This window comes from Jaculus jaculus, chromosome 5 (genome assembly GCF_020740685.1).
Source record: "Jaculus jaculus isolate mJacJac1 chromosome 5, mJacJac1.mat.Y.cur, whole genome shotgun sequence".
Classification (NCBI taxonomy): Eukaryota; Metazoa; Chordata; class Mammalia; order Rodentia; family Dipodidae; genus Jaculus; species Jaculus jaculus.
In genome coordinates, this window is record NC_059106.1 from 72,593,890 (window position 1) to 72,610,516 (window position 16,627).

The 16,627-nt window shown below is 49.3% G+C and overlaps 1 protein-coding gene and 1 pseudogene across 1 annotated transcript in view; one reads left to right on the forward strand and one right to left on the reverse strand.

The window, feature by feature from the left end:
• Kiaa1522 (KIAA1522 ortholog) overlaps positions 1-1,542 on the reverse strand; it is a 34,345-nt gene extending 32,803 nt beyond the window's left edge. The window contains exon 1 of the mRNA XM_045150366.1: positions 1,317-1,542. Within this exon, the coding sequence (XP_045006301.1) occupies positions 1,317-1,542 (226 nt within the window). The remainder of the gene's footprint in view (positions 1-1,316) is intronic.
• A 75-nt stretch (positions 1,543-1,617) lies between these two features.
• LOC123460668 lies at positions 1,618-11,136 on the forward strand (annotated as a pseudogene).
• The last annotated feature ends 5,491 nt before the right edge of the window (positions 11,137-16,627 follow it).

Here is a 16,627-nt window from a genome sequence, read left to right on the forward strand (position 1 = left end):
TCACCCTGATCCCCCATTGGGGCAGCCCTGGGACAGAAGATTCCCCTCTAGTAAAGGCTGCAGAACCCTTGGAAACACCCCTCACCCAAACTTTACCTCAGGGCTTGGCCCAGCCATCCCAGCCCCAGCACCCTGGCTTCTATTTGTGGCTAGGCCACAGGGGAGCAGGGCCCTTATCCAAAAGGAAGATCAGGCCGGATGCAATCGCACAAGAGGCTTTCCACCCTCTTCCTGACCCCTGAAGTTCCTTCTAATTCTTTTCCAGAGGAGGTGGTTAAAGGACACGAGAGGGTAAACACAGGCAGGGTGGGATAGGCCCTCAGCTCCATTTCCTCACCTCCAGCACTGTAGCAGGTAGAAGACACTTGACTTTCAAGGGCAGCAAGCCCCAAGAAGTCCCACTCTTGGGCAGAGATGGAAGGTCTCCCCACCAAATTACAGGCATAACTTGGGAAATGAGGGGCAAGCCCTGCAAGTGGCCAAAAGGACAGGGACTCCAGCAGAAAGGGGCCAGGTCTTTCCCCACCCCCATCCCTCAGGACAGAGGAGGAGCCAAGGGACTCAAACTTCCCACCGCAGCCCAGGTTTGGTATCCACTTAGCTCGGGGCCTCGGTTTCCCCAACCCGTAAGCAACACTTCCAACACTGGCAGGTTCCTAGGAGAGCTGGGGGAAGGACTGATGGATGGGGAGCGGCAGCTGACTCTAGATAGTGAGCTCACCACCCCAGGAGGTGGATGTTTGCGGTTTGGCCCAGGTGAGCAGTAAGGTGGGTGGGGGCAGGTGGGAAAAAGCGAACACTGTTCAGTACCCTAAGACATGCTCTGCTCTAAGCTGAGTCCTTTGTGGGACCGGAAACCAGGATGCACCTGGAGGACAGAAACTCCCTTTTTTGAGTGCAGTTGACCTTCCAGACCCAAAGGGACCGCCACCAGAGACCCAAGGCCACCTGCCTCTCCCCTTGGCCCCGAGCCAGACTCAAGTCTCTGACCCCCTGACTCAGCAGAGGGCAGAACCTGGGTGAGCCTGGGGGGGGGGGGAGATAGCCAGTCCGCCAGGAGAGCTGGCCTGCCTGCACTTCCTGATTCAGCCAGGGGACCCCTGCCCCAGCCGGGAGTGGGCGGGGGGGGGGGTGGTCTCCAACCCTTCAGACATGCAGGTGGAGTCCCGGTGGAGGACGCGGGGCCCACGTGGGGGTGGCTCTGAACCAGTCCGTAGGGGTGATCCCGTCCAGCCCACGGCGGACCCCCCAGCAGAGGAGCTAGCCACCGCGCGCCACGCCCTCGGCGCGCTCAGCCCAGGTGTCCACCGCCTCACCTCGGCCTTTGCCCTTGGCCTTCTTGGCCTTGTCGTCCGTCTTCTTGGCCCGAGCGGTGGCCGAGTCGGTTCCCTCCGTTCCCGTCGCCTTCTTCTTGCGCCGCTTGCCCCGCAGCCAGCTGAAGGCGCGGCGGAGGCCGGAGCGGGACTTCTTCCTGCGCGGGGGGCCGCCGGGGCTCCCGGGCTCCTCGGCCGCAGGTGCGGCGGGGGGCGCGCGGGCCGCCATGGCGCGCACGGAGGGCTCCGGGAGGAGCGGGGTGGGGGGATCGAGGGGGGTCAGACCCCCTGCGGCGCGACGCCCATGCGCGGGGGCGGGCGGGCGGCCGCCGCGGGAGACGCGCCGGGAGAAAAGTTTGGGCGGCGGAGGCCGGGCGGGGGCGGCGCGGGCGGGGCGGCGGGCGGGGCGCGCAGGCGGCCCCGGAGCCCCGGGAGCCCGGCGGGAGCGGCCCGCTGCCCCTCCCCGCCGGCCGGCGTCGGCGGGGCGGGGGAACGTCCCCGGTCGGTCCCGAGAGGAGGTGGTCCGCGGAACCCGGAGTCCTGCCCTGCGCCCGCGCCCGGACCCGAGTGGGCGGGGGAGGGGGTCCCAAATTGAGTTCGGGTCCGCAAATGGGGAAGGGGAAACCACAAGCTAGTAGGGTTGGATCCCAGGAGAGCCTGATATCCCAACTTTGATCCAGGAAGAAATAAGGGATTCTGGAAAAAAAATTTCTTTTTTTTTTTTTTTTTCCCTGGAATAAGGAAATTTGGAGAATTCTTTCTAGGGCCCTGGCAATGTTGGGCGGTAAGCTTCAGGAACACCTGAGGCTGGTGGCCAATGACAGGCATGCTCCTGGGTCCACACCCGGGAGCCAGGCCCCAGCGCTCTCCCACAGCTTTCCCGGGCTCCAGGCATCTTTCCAGTGGTGCTGGGCCCAGATCTCCTGGGGTCTGCATAGAGTGACATCATCCTTCCTCAGTTTACCCTTAACTCATCTTGGATTCCTCGGGGTATGGAGCATGCCTGGCTCGGAATTTCTCTCCACAGATTAATTAGGATGGGTCTTGGGATAAGTGACAATGATGCCTGGCAAAGCCAGTAGGAAAGAAAGCCTTTAATAGTCAGGGAGGAAATGCTGTGTTCATTTCCTCCAGGCCTCTGGTGCTTTATTGTAGCTGACCAAGCCCTTTTATATCTTCTGATTCTACAACCAGCTATAAGGGAAGCAAGACAGGGAGTTACCCTTCAGTAAGGAAGGGAAAGGGAGGCCAGGAGGGGATTGTTGCTACTCAAGAACATAGAGTGGTCAGTCACAGAGCAGCCAAATCCTTCACCCCAGGGGCTGTGCATACCTAGACGCTAGACACTCCCCTAGGGACCAACTGTGAGTTCATTGCACTTGAAACCACACTCCCTTGGTCCCCAGAAAGGTCTTGTGATGGCCCCATAGGGTTTTCCTGTATTATCAACTTGACCCTTGTCACATAGCTTTCGCCGGGACTCCATGAGGACAAGGGGCTCATTTGTGTAGGTAACCCAGCCTCGTTGACTCTGGCATACTGTACACCTCACTCACTGTAACGCTGTAAGATAATAGCTTAGTCCCGGAGTGTTCCTACAGGCTCAGCTGTGGTCAGTTCCTGCCATTGCTGTCACTTCCCCGACCTGGACACCTAGGGCAGATAACCCACTGTCCTTGCTGAGACTCAGTTTCCTGGTAACATTATTCATTCGGACCAAGTTGGTAATCCCAGAGCACTCTTTACAGATAGGCAGTAGCCTATCCCTAACCCTACGTGCCCTACCTCGTCCTCAGTGATTGTCAAAGGAAAGATGTCACAGGCAGAGGGGCTGAAACATGCAGAGTCAACAGGGCATTAGCTGTAGGATAGACTGAATGCATGGGCGGGGGAGGGGGGGCGGGGGCGGGAGCGGAAGAAAGACAAACGGCTTTTGGAAAGGGTGGTCAGAAGACAATGTCAGTTACGCGTGAATAACACCAGTTTCCAATGCCAGGGACTAGCTATGTAATTTGCAGGACTCTTTGATCAAAAATTATTATTGAAGCCAGGCGTGATGGCACACGCCTTTAATCCCAGCACTCAGGAGGCAGAGGTAGGAGGATCACCATGAGTTTGAGTCTACTCTGAGACTGCATAGTGAATTCCAAGTTAGCCTGAGCTAGAGTGAGACACTACCATGAAAAAAAAATTTTGCTGGGTGCTGAAGAGATGGCTTAGTGGTTACGGCACTTGCCTGAAAAACTCAAGGACCCAAGTTCGAGATTCCCCAGTATCCACATAAACCAGATGCACAAGGTGGCTCATGTACTTGGAATTCATTTGCAGTGACTGGAGGCCCTGGCATGTGCTTATTCTCTATCTGCCCCTCTTAAGTAAATAAATAAATCATTGCTGTGTTAAAAAATAAAAAAACTGCAGTTACAAAAAAAAAAAAATGCTGGGCTGGAGAGGTGGCTTAGCATTTAAGGCACTTGCCTGCAAAACCAGGTTTTCGATTCTCCAGGACCCACATAAAGCCAGATACACAAGGTGGCATATGCATCTGGAGTTCCTTTGCAGCAACTAGAGGCCCTGGAGCCCTTATTCCCTCCCTCCCTCTCTCTCTTTCTCTCGCTCTCATACTTTTCTCTCTTTCAAATAAATAAACAAAAATAAAAATATTTTTTAAAGTTGCTAGGTATGATGGCACACCCCTTTAATCCTGACATTTAGGAGGCAGAGGTAGGAGGATTGCCATGAGTTCGAGGCCACCCTGAGACTACATAATGAATTCCAGGTCAGTCTGGGCTAGAGTGAGACTCTACCTCAGAACCCCCCCCCGCCAAAAAAAAGAAGGGGACTGGAAGGATAGCTCTGTACTAGAACTAGAAAGATGGTTACAGTGCTAATTCCCCATTACCCATGTAAAACCAGATGCACAAAGTGGTACATGTGTCTGGCGTTCTTTGCAGGAGCTGGAGGCCCTGGTGTACCCATTATCATTCATTCATATTCCTTCTCTACCTCTCTCCCTCTTTTTCTTTCTCTCTGCCAGCGTGGTAGTGCATGCTTTTAACCCCGGCACTCATGGAACTGAGGTAGGAGGATCACCTTGAGTTTGAGGTCTATAGAATGAGTTCCAGGTCAGTCTGGGTTAGAATGAGACTCCTCTGGGGGAAAATAAAAGGACAGAGCTGTTAAGGAAAATACTTGATATTAAACTATGGTCTCCATATACACACATACATGCAAGCAAGCTTATACATGCACAAAAATTATTCAGATCTACAGAACTGGACTTGGGGATGTAGTTGTGGTAAAGAGAAGAGAGAGAGGGAAGGAAGAAAACATGAAAGATTAGAAAGGTGACAGCAGAACTGGAGAGATGACTCCGTGGTTAGGACCTTTTCCTGCAATGCCTAAGAGCCGAGTTCTATTCCCCAGTACCCACGTAAAGTCAGATGCACAAAGTGGCCCATGCATTTGGAGTCCGTTTGCAGTGGCTGGTGGCCCTGGAGTGCCTATTTTCTCTCTCTCTCTTCTATCTGCCTCTCTTCTGCCTTTCTCTACTTGCAAATAAGTATTTTAAAAAAAAAAAAAAAAAAAAAACAAAGTGACAGCAAAGCATTCCATCCAGCACAGGACCTAAGGCCACAGCTGATTGCTGTGTCTAGATTAATGATTGCTCAGCTCAGCTCCCCTTCTTCATTGGTTGGCTGTACAGGCAGCTGAGAGAGTTGACTTCCCAGCAGTCCCTGTAAACCTGGCTCAAAGTCCAACCTGGAGCCAGGCTGTCACCTGATCTAACAGGAAGTTGCCAGCATGTTCCCATAGAGGAACCAGCAAGAACCAGGCTCAAGGCAACAACCCAAAGGCTTTCCAACTGAGCCTTATTGTTTTTGGAAAGCCCAGGACCCTGCTAATGTTGCTTGGGAGACTTGATTTCCTCAGGCACCAGGTTTGCCCCTTGCTAGGCCTGGCCTCTTCCAGCATAGATGCCTCACTGAGACTTGACTGGGAAGGAACTCTCAGAGCCTGGGGGTGGGACCACCTGTGGCCTTTGCCCACCCTCCCCTGTTCCTAGACCAACTGGAAGGGCAGTCCAGCTAAATTACAGACCCCTAACAAAACTGAAAAACCTAGTTCAACCAACATTCCCCCGTTCCCTAATCTGACCCTGCTGGGGTCTGAGGCAACCCATTTAACATTTCAAACAATATCCCTGCTGAGGGCCTTGATCCTCCCACTACCTCTTAGAATCAAGCCTAATTCCACCCACTCAATGCCCCCACCCCTATCTGAGAGGTAAAAGTAACTGTCCACAGGGTCAGTGGGGTGTGCCCCAATAGAAATGCTTCCAGCTACCAGTAAGTGCCAGTTTATGGGAGGCAGAGGGGAAGGAGGATAGAGCTGGGTGTGGTGGCCCGCTCCTGAATTCCTATCACTTAGGCGGTGGAAGCCAGAGGATCCGGATAAAGGAGTTCCCAGGTCATCCTCAGTTACAGCTACATACAGCTGAAGGTCAGCCAGGGCTATGTGAGACCCTTCTCAAAATTACAGTGGAGGGGCTGGAGAGCTGGTTTAGTGGTTAAGGCTCTTGCCAGCGAAGCCTAAGAACCCAGGTTCAATTCTTCAGATCCCACGTCAGCCAGATGCATATGGTGGCACATGCATCTGGAGTTCGTTTGCAGTGGCTAGAGGCCCTGGCCCTGGGGTGCTCATTTTCTCACTCTCTCCCTCCCTTTAATAAATAAATAAAAATAAAATATTTTTTAAAAAATTACAATGGGGGCTGGAGGGATGGCTTAGTGGTTAAGGCACTTGCCTGCAAAGCTAAAGGGCTCAGGTTTGATTCCTCAGGACCTATGTAAGCCAGATGCACAAAGGACACACGTGTCTGGAGTTTGCAGTGGCTAGAGATCCTGACACACCAATTCCCTCCTCTTATCTCTCTCTCCCCGCCTATTTTTTTCTCTCTCTCAAATAAATAAATAAAAATTATTTTTTTTAAAAAAGGGGGGTTGGCTGGAGAGATGGCTTAGCAGTTAAGGCGCTTGTCTGTGAAGCCTAAGGACCCAGGTTCAATTTCCCAGTACCCACATGAGCCAGATGCACAAGGTGATGCATGCGTCTGGAGTTAGTATGCAGTGGCTAGAGTCCCTAGCTTGTCCATTGTCTCTCTATCTGCCTCTTTCTCTCTCTCAAATAAATAAAACAAAATATTTTTTAAAAAAACAGGCATAATTGTGGAAAACAGTGTGGAGGTTCCTAAAGCAGCTAGAGATTGATCTACCATATGACCCAGCTATAGCGCTCCTAGGCATATATCCAAAGGACTCATCTCATTTCCTTAGAAGTACATGCTCAACCATGTTTATTGCTGCTCAATTTATAATAGCTGGGAATTGGAACCAGCCTAGATGTCCCTCAACAGATGAGTGGATAATGAAGATGTGGTACATTTATACAATGGAGTTCTACTCAGCGGTAAAGAAAAATGAAGTTATGAAATTTGCAGAAAAATGGATGGACCTGGAAAGTATTATACTAAGTCAGGTAACCCAGGCCCAGAAAGCCAAGCGCCACATGTTCTCCCTCATATGGGGATCCTAGCTACAGATGACTGGGCTTCTGTGTGAGAATGAAAATACTTAGTAGCAGAGGCCAGTAAGCTGAAAAGGAGACATAAAGGGTGGAGAAAGGAAGGGAGGAGGATACTTAATAGGTTGATATTGTATATATGTAATTACAATGATTGTAATGGGGAGGTAATATGATTGAGAATGGAATTTCAAACGGGAAAGTGTGGGGGTGGGGAGGGAGGGAATTACCATGGGATATATTTTATAATCATGGAAAATGTTAATAAAAATTTAAAAAAAAAAAAACAAAAAAACAGGCATAGTGGTATATGTCTTTAATCCTAGCACTTGGGAGGCAGAAGTAGGAGGATCACTGTCAGCCTGAGACTACATAGTGAATTCCAAAAAAAAACTAGAACTGAAGGAAAAAATAATTTAACTGTGTACAGTTTGGTGCATATATGTGGGGGTGCACATGCATGTGTTATGTGTGTGTGTGTGTGCATGCATGCATGCATGCATGTGGAGGCCAGAAGTTGACTTCTGATGTCTTTCCCAGTTGTTCTTTTATTTTTTTTTTCTGAGACAGAATCTTTTTTTTTTTAATTGACAACTTCCATACAGACAATAAACCATGATAATTTCTTCCCCTCCCCCTCTTCCCCTTCACAAATCCACTCTCTCCATCAGTCTCTCTTTTATTTACTGATTGGGGTTTTTTTGTTTGTTTGTTTGTTTTTCAATGTAGGGTCCAGGCTCACCTGGAATTCACTATGTAACCTTAGGATGGCCTCAAACTCTAGTGATCCTCCTACCTCTGCCTCCTAATTGCTGCGATTAAAGGAGTGTACCACCACCACCAGCTTGGTCTCGCTTTTATTTTTTTTAATTTTGTTTGTGTTTTATTTATTTGAGAGTGACCGACAAAGAGAGAAAGAGGCAGAGAGAGAGAATGGGCGCGCCAGGGCCTCCAGTCACTGCAGAACTCTAGATGCGTCCATCACCTTGTGCATCTGGCTTCCTTGGATCCTGGGGAATTGAGCCTCTAACTGGGGTCCTTAGGCTTCACAGGCAAGCCCTTAACCACTAAGCCATCTCTCCAGCCCCCTCTCTTTTATTTTGATGTCATCATCTTTTCCTCCTATTGTGAGGGTCATGTGAAGGTAATGCCAGGCACTGCAAGGTCATGGGTATCCAGGCCAGTTTCTGCTGAAACAGGTTTTGTTTTGTTTTTTTTCCAATTAGGGTCTCACTCTAGCCCAGGCTGACCTGGAATTCATTCTGTAGTCTCTCAGGGTGGCCTTGAACTCACAGCGATTCTCCTACCTTTGCCTCCCGATTAAAGGATTAAAGGTGTGGGCCACCATGACTGGCTTGAAACAGAATCTTGCACTGAATCTAGAGCTCACTAAATAGACTAGCTAGCCAGCAAGTCCTAGGTGCATTCCTGCTTCTATCTCCTCTTAACCACTAAGCCATCTCTCCAGCCCCATGTATCACTTTTTTTGTTTTGTTTTGTTTTTCAAGGCAGGGTCTTGTTCTAGCACAGGCTGACCCAGAATTCACTAGGTAGTCTCAAGGTGGCCTTGAACTCACAGTGATTCACCCACCTCTGCCTCCCAAGTGCTGGGATTAAAGACGTGCACCACCATGCCTGGTCCATGTATCACTTTAACATCCAACTTTACATGGGTGGTTGGGGAATTGAACTCTGGATAGCAGGCCTTGCAAGCAAGTGCCTTTAACCATTTAAGCTGTCTCTCCAGCCCCTTGTTTTTTTGTTTTTTTGGGTTTTTTTTTTTTTTTTTTTTTGAGGTAGGGTCTCACTCTAGCCCAGGCTGACCTGGAATTGACTATGGAGTCTCAGGGTGGCCTTGAACTCATGGCAATCCTCCTACCTCTGCCTCCTGAGTGCTGGGATTAAAGGTGTGCGCCACCATGCCCGGCTATTTTTGTTTTTTTGAGGTAGAGTCTCACTCTAGCCCAGGCTAACCTGGACTTCCACTTGTAGTCCTACCTTAGCCTCCCGAGTGCTGGGATCAAAGATGCATGTACCACCACACCTGGCTTGTTTTTGTTGTTGTTGTTTTGTTTTCGTTTTTGCTTTTTACAGGATATCATGTACCCCAGACAGGCCTTGAGCACTTGATACACCTATCTCTGCCTCCCAAGTGCTGGGGTTATAGGTGTGCAACACTATACCCAGCAAAGGTTATAGGACCTGATTTATAGGACTGGGGAAATGGTTCAGTGGTTAAAGGTGCTTGCTTGTAAAGTCTGCCAACCTGGGTTCAATCTCCCAGCCACCCATTAAAAACCAAGATGAGGGCTGGAGAGATGGCTTAATGGTTAAGGCGCTTGCCTACAAAGCCAAAGGACCCAGGTTCGATTCCCCAGAACCCATGTAAGCCAGATCCACAAGGTGGCAGATGCATCTGGAGTTTGTTTGCAACAGTCGGAGGCCCTAGCACACTCATTCATATTCCCTCCCTCCCCCTCCCTCCCTCTCCCTCTCCCTCCCTCCCTCCCTCCCTCCCTCCCTCCCTCTCTCTCTCTCTCTCTCTCTCTCTCTCTCGCAAATAAATCAGTGAATAAAAATAAATATTAAAAAAAGCAAGATGCGCTTTCATCTGTAATAGCAAAAGACCCTGGCATACACACACATAAATAAATAAAAGTTAAAAAAAAAAGCTGGGTGTGGTGGTGCGCACCTTTAATTCCAGCATTCAGGAGGCAGTGGTACGAGAATCGTGAGTTCGAGGCCACCCTGAGACTACATAGTTAATTCCAGGAGAGCCTGAGCTACAGTGAAACCCTACCTGGGTGGGGGGGGAGCCAAGAGTGTGCTAAAGAGATGGTTAGCAGTTAAGGTACTTGCCTGTGAAGCCCAAGGAGCCAGGTTCAATTCCCCAGTACCACACCTGATTTGTGAGACCCTATCTTTAAAAAAAACATATATATTTAGCCAGGCGTGGTGGCGCATACCTTTAATCTCAGCACTCACAAGGCAGAGGTAGGAGGATCACCATGAGTTCAAGGCCACCCTGAGACTACATAGTGATCTGCAGGTCAGCCTGAGCTAGAGTGAGACCTTACCTCGAAAAAGGAATATATATATATATGTTTTTATATATATATATATATATATATATATATATATATATATATATATAATTTAGTTATGTATTTGAGAGAAAGAGAGGAAGAGAAAGAGGCAGATCGAGAATGGGCACACCACAGCCTCTAGTGACTGCAAACAAACTCCAGATGTATGTGCTACATTGTGCATCTGATGTATGTGAATATTGGGAATTTGAACCTGGGTCCTTAGGCTTTGCAGGCAAGTGCCTTAACCACTAAGCCATCTCTCCAGCCCAAGAGACCCTATCTTTTTTTTTTTTTTTTTTTTGAGGTAGGGTCTTACTCTGGCCAAGGATGACCTGGAAGTCACTATGTAGTCTCAGGGTTGCCTTGAACTCTCTGAGTTGCGATCCTTCTACCTCTGCCTCCTGAGTGCTGGGATTAAAGGCATGCGCCACCACGCCCAACTGCAAAAGATCCTATCTTAAAAAGAAAAGAAGACGGCGCCCCCAGGGACCCCAGTGTCTGTGTCTTGCTTCAACACTGTTTGGACTGAACAGACCCGGGAACTTCCTCCTTTTCCTTTATTCCCCCCCCCCTCAAAAAAAAAGAAATTTCCAACTGCCTACAATTCTCTCCAGTCACCACCACCGGAACCATCTCCTCGCCGCCTGCCCCTTCCAGGACCATCCAGAACCTTCTAACTCCTTATTGCCGGACCAGCCATGACCTCCCAGATTCGTCCACCGCCTGGTCAACTTGCACCTGCGGGCCTCCTACACCTACCTCTCTCTGGGCTGGGCCGGCGCGCGTGGGCCGCTTCGAGGAGAAGCGCCAGGGCGCGGAGCGTCTACTCAAGATGCAAAACCAGCGCGGCGGCCGGCGCTCTCCAGGATGTGCAGAAGCCTTCTCAAGATAGTGGGGGAAACTCCGGAGGCCATGGAAGCCGCCGGCACTGGAGAAGAACCTGAACCAGGCTCTTTTGGATCTCCATGCGCTGGGTTCTACCCGCACAGACCCCCATCTCTGTGACTTCCTGGAGAACCACTTCTTGGATGAGGAGGTGAAGGTCATCAAGAAGATGGGGCGACCACCTGACCAGTCTGCGCAGACTGGCGAGCCCTCAGCCAAATCTGGGCGAGTATCTCTTGGAGGGGCTCACCCTGCAGCGCGGCTAGATACTGCGCAGCCTTCCAGGGCCTCCGGCTCTGCCCTAACCACCCTCAGGACCACCTCCATCCCAGCCTTTCCAGCCACTAGGCAGCTTTGTAATGCCCAGATCCTCTCTCAAGTCTTGGACCAAATGAAATAAAAGTTTTGTGCAGCGAAAGAAAGAAAGAAAGAGAGGGAGGGAGGAAGGAAGGGAGGAAGGAAGGGAGGGAGGAAAAGAAAAGAACAGAAAAGAAAGAAGGGATAGGGCGATTGCTCAGTGGTTAAGAATGTGCTCGTTTATTTTTTATTTATTTATTTATTTATTTTTGGTTTTTCGAGGTGGGGTCTCACTCTGGTCCAGGCTGACCTGGAATTAACTCTGTCATCTCAGGGTGGCCTTGAACTCACGGAGATCCTCCTACCTCTGCCTCCCGAGTGCTGGGATTAAAGGCGTGCGCCACCACGCCCGGCGAATGTGCTCGTTTATAAAGCCTGCTGGCCTGGGTTCAGTTCCTCAGCACCCACGCAAAGCTGGATGCAAAGAGTGGTACATGACTCTTGGTGTTCATTTGCAGTGGCAAGAGACCCTGATGTTCCATACAAACTCACTCACACGCACACACGTAAGATTGTATGCATGTAGATATAAAGGCCAGGTGTGGTGAGTATGCCTGTGGTTCCAATACTCAGGAGGCTTAAGCAGAAGGATTACCATGAGCTCAAGACCAGCAGGGGTTACATGAGACCCTGTCTGAAAAAACAAAGGAGAGCTGGAGGAATGGTTTAGTGGTTAAGGTGTTTGTCTGCAAAGCCAAAGGACCCAGGTTTGGTTCCCCAGGACCCATGTTAGCCAGATGCACAAGGGGATGAATGTATCTGGAGTTCATTTGCAGTGGCTGGAGGCCCTGGCGTGCCCATGTCTCTCCCTCTTTCTCTGTCAAATAAATAAATAAAATATTTGTTAAAGGAAAGACAAAAAAAGGAGGAGGAGCTAGAGAGATGGCTTAGTGGTTAAGGCACTTGCCTGCAAAGCCAGAGAACCCAGGTTCTATTACCCAGTACCCGTGTAAGCCAGATGCATATGGTGGCACATGTGTTTGGAGTTTGTTTGCAGTGGCTGGAGTCCCTGGCATGTCTATTCTCTCCCCCCCCCCTTTATTTCTCAAAAAAAGGGGGCTGGAGAAATGGCTTAGTGGTTAAGCCACTTGCCTGCAAAGCCAAAGGATCCAAGCTCAATACCCCAGGACCCATGTAAGCTAGATGCACAAGGTAGCACTTGCATCTGGAGTTCATTTGCAGCAGCTGGAGGCTCTGGTGCACCCATTCTCTCCCTCTCTCTCTTTCAAATAAACAAATAATAATAATAAATTAAACCAGGTGTGGTGGCACATAACTTTAATCCCAGCACTTGGGAAGTAGAGGTAGGAGGATCACCATTGAGTTCAAGGTCACCCTGAGACTACATAGTGAATTCCAGGTCAGCATGTGGTAGAGTGAGACCCTACCTCAGAGGAAAAAAAACACCTTTTTATGCGTGTGTGTCTGTGTTTGTATATGTTAACACAATTCACAGAAATACCTGTGAAAGAAAGAGTACAGCATTGGGTGTCAGTCCTCACCTTCTACCTTATTTGAGGCAAAATCTCTTATTCACACTGTGAACACCAGGCTGGCTGGCCTGAGGACTTCTAGATGCTCTATCTTCACCTCCCATCTCTCAGTAGGAGTGCTAGGATTACAGAAATTCCATACTGTATCCAGCTTTGCATGGCTTCTAGGGATCTGAACTCAGGTCTTTGCACAGCAAGCACTTTAACCCACTGAACCATTTTCCCCCAAGTCCAATTTTCATTTAAAAATGTTTTAATGAGCTGGAGAGATGGCTTAGCAGCTAAGGCATTTGCCTGCAAAGCCAAATGATCCAGGTTCAATTCTCCAGGACCCACCTAAGCCAGATACATAAGGGGGCACATGGACCTGGAGTTCATTTACAGTGGCTGGAGGCCCTGGCGTGTCCATATTCTGTCTCTCTCTCTCTCTCTCCCCCTCTCTCTCTCTCTCTCTCTCTGCCTCTTTCTGTCTCCCAAGTAAGAAAGGAAGGAAGAAAGGAGAAAGAACATATATTTTTAAATGTTTTGGAAGAGCCCAAGCATGGTGGCACACACCTTTAATTCCAGCACTCGGGGAGGCAGAGGTAGGAGGATTACCATGAGTTCAAGGCCACTCTGAGACCACATAGTGAATTCCAGGTCAGCCTGGGCTAGAGAACCTACCATGAAAAAAAAAAAAAAGAAAAAAGTTTTGGAGTGGGTTTGGTGGTGCATGCCTTTAATTCTAGCACTTGGTGCTATAGTTGTGGTTTTGGGTTTTTTTTTTGCAGTAGGGTTTCACTCTAGCCCAGGCTGTCCTAGAACTCACTATGTAGTCTCAGGGTGGCCTGGAACTCACAGTGATCCTCCACCCTCTGCCTCCAGACTGCAGGGATTAATGGTATGTGCCACCACACCTGGCCCCAAAAAAGTTTTCATAAGCAAATACGTATTTATATAAGAACATACATATATGCATATGTATATTCTCAGATGGCTGTTGGATCCTAGAATGAAAACACCACATGTCAGAAAAGGAGCCCTGAAGCCAACTTGGTTCTCATGTCACCCTGTCACTAATTTGTCATGTGTCTGTGGGCAATAAACTTGCTCTGAGTACCATTTCCCCCAGCTGAACATCAGAGGGTACCTGTGAAAGTTTCTGAGTATGGTGGGGTGCGGGGCTGCAGTGCACATAGGCAGAAGCCTTAGTAACTCATCCTCACCACTCACCCCCATCCCAGAGCTGGGCCCAAAGAAGGCCCCATGAAACCACTGAACTGCCCAAGTTGGAAAGCAGAGGCGGGTTGCCATGGAGATAGGCTTTGTTTCCCCCCAACTGTCTGGCTGCATCTGACAAGCACAGAAAGCTCAGCCAGATGGACAGTGACCTAGCTTGGGAAAGCAGGGATTTCCTGACCCTGAGATTCAGAAGGCTAGCTGCTCTCCAAGGAGAGGGGCTCAGTTCTTCCCTAGGTAGCAGCAACCAACAACTTGGCCTGCCAGCGGGAAAGGCTTCCTGTAGGGGGTATGGGAGGAGCCCCTCTCTAGGTGTTTGCACACAACCACTCCACTAGTGCTGGGCAGCAGGGCTGGCCTTGTGCCCAAGGGCAGGGCTAGGAGAGAAACACCCCCATACAGAGCTTTCTGAAAGCTGGATGAGAGATCAAAAGGGGGGGGAGCAGAGCTCCCTTCCTACCATCAGAGGGAAACAGCTGGATGAGGATTCTCAGATCCCACCCACCACCCAGCCTCCTGTCTATACAGGGGCATACACAAACACTGTGGGACATACCACATATAACACTGATTCACGCTGGCATATCCAGACCCTTGGATAGACTAATACACAAACCCAAATAGATACACATGGACGATCTAGAAACCCAAAACACTCAAATATGCTAAGAAAGACTGACATCTAAACATGCATAAACAGACACAGGAAGATATGGAAGTGGTCCAGATGCATACCCCACATATATATACACACACACTGCTAATGCACCAAAACACATCCACATCCACACACACACATTGATACATACACTTAGATAATACAAACACACACACCCAGATGCACAGACTCATTGATATAAAAAAAGAACACACGCGGATGCTCAACAGCCCATAAACCACAGAAAGAGACATACACAGTCTGGTTATACAAACATAGATAGTAAGAACAAGTAAGAACCCCGATCCAGGCAGCAGGAAGAAAAGGGAAGGGAACCAATGCTTGGTGAGGGCCAATTCTGCAGCAGGCAACATGAAAGGAAGTTTATCTGTGGGATCTTTTTAAAACCCTTCCAACAGTCTGTGAGGTTGGTAGCATCATTCCTGCTCAATACAAATGGGATTCGTGAAATATACATGCTTGAGCTGGGGATACAGCTTAAAGGTACTTGCCTAGAATGCATAAGAGCCTGGATTAGACCCCCCAGCACAGAGAAAGAGTGAGGGATGTAGGAAGGAATAAAAGGCCCGATAGTGCAGAAATCAGTAGCTCAGTTGGTCCACTACTTGCCTAGCATACAGGAAGCCCTGGGGTGGATACCCAGCACCATAAAAACCAGGAGGCAGGAAGATCACAAGTTCAAAGTCATCCTCAGCTATGTGGCAAGTTAGAGACCAGCCAGATCCACATGAGCTACTGTTATAACACCTTTAATCCTAGCACTTGTGAGGCTGAGGTAGGAGGATTGTCTAGAGTTCAAGGCCAGCCTAGGCTACACTGAATTCCAGGTCAAGTGAGCTAGAGTGGAACTCTGTCTCAAAAAAAAAAGGAAGGAAGGAAGGGTCTGGAGAGATGGCTTACTGGTTAAGGTGCTTGCCTGCAAAGCCAAAGGACCTAGGTTCAATTCCCCAGGACCTGCATAAGCCAGATGCACAAGGTGTCACATGCATCTGGTGGCTAGAGGCCCGGGTACACCCATTCTCTCTCTGTGTCTCTCACTCAAATAAATAAATATATTTTTGAAGATTTATTTTTATTTACTTATTTATTAGAGGGAGTGAGAGAATGGATGCACCAGGGCCTCTACCCACTGCAAATGAAAGCCAGACACATGCACCGCCATGTTTACATGGGACCTGGAGAATCGACCTGGGTCCTTAGGCTTTGCAGACATGTGCCTTAACCACTAAGCCATCTCTCCAGCCCATTTTTTTTTTTTAAAGAAAGGAAGGAACTGGATGTGGTGGCTCACGCCTTTAATCCCAGTACTCAGGAGGCAGAGGTAGGAGGATCACTGTGAGTTTGAGGCCACCTGAGATTACATAGTGAATTCCAGGTCAGTCTGGGCTAGAGTAAGACCCTACCTCGAAAAACAAAAAACAAAAATTCTATAAAAAAAAAAAAGAAAGAAGCCGGGCGTGGTGGCGCACGCCTTTAATCCCAGCACTCGGGAGGCAGAGGTAGGAGGATCGCCAAGAGTTCAAGGCCACCCTGAGACTACATAGTGAATTCCAGGTCAGCCTGAGCCAGAGTGAGACCCTACCTCAAAAAAAAAAAAAACAAAAAAAAAAAAAAAAAAGAAAGAAAGAGAGAAAGAAAAAGGAAGGGGAGAGAGGAAAGGAGAGGAAAAAAGAAAGATTGGGGAGATGATTCAGTGAGTAAGCCCAATTATAGCACAGCAGTAGTTCAGACTCCAGCGCCCAGGTAAAAGCCCACTGCTGGGGCTTCCTGGTCAGATGAAGAAGTTTAAAAAAAAAAAAGAAAGAAAGAAAAGAGGTGCTCCAGGTTCAGTGAAAGATTGTTTCAGGAAATAAAGTGGAAGAGCAATAGAGGACCCCCAGTGAAGAAAGAGGAAGGGGGCTGGAGAGATGGCCTAGCGGCTAAGCGCTTGTCTGTGAAGCCTAAGGACCCTAGTTCAAGGCTCGGTTCCCCAGGACCCATGTTAGCCAGATGCAGAGGGTGGCACACCTG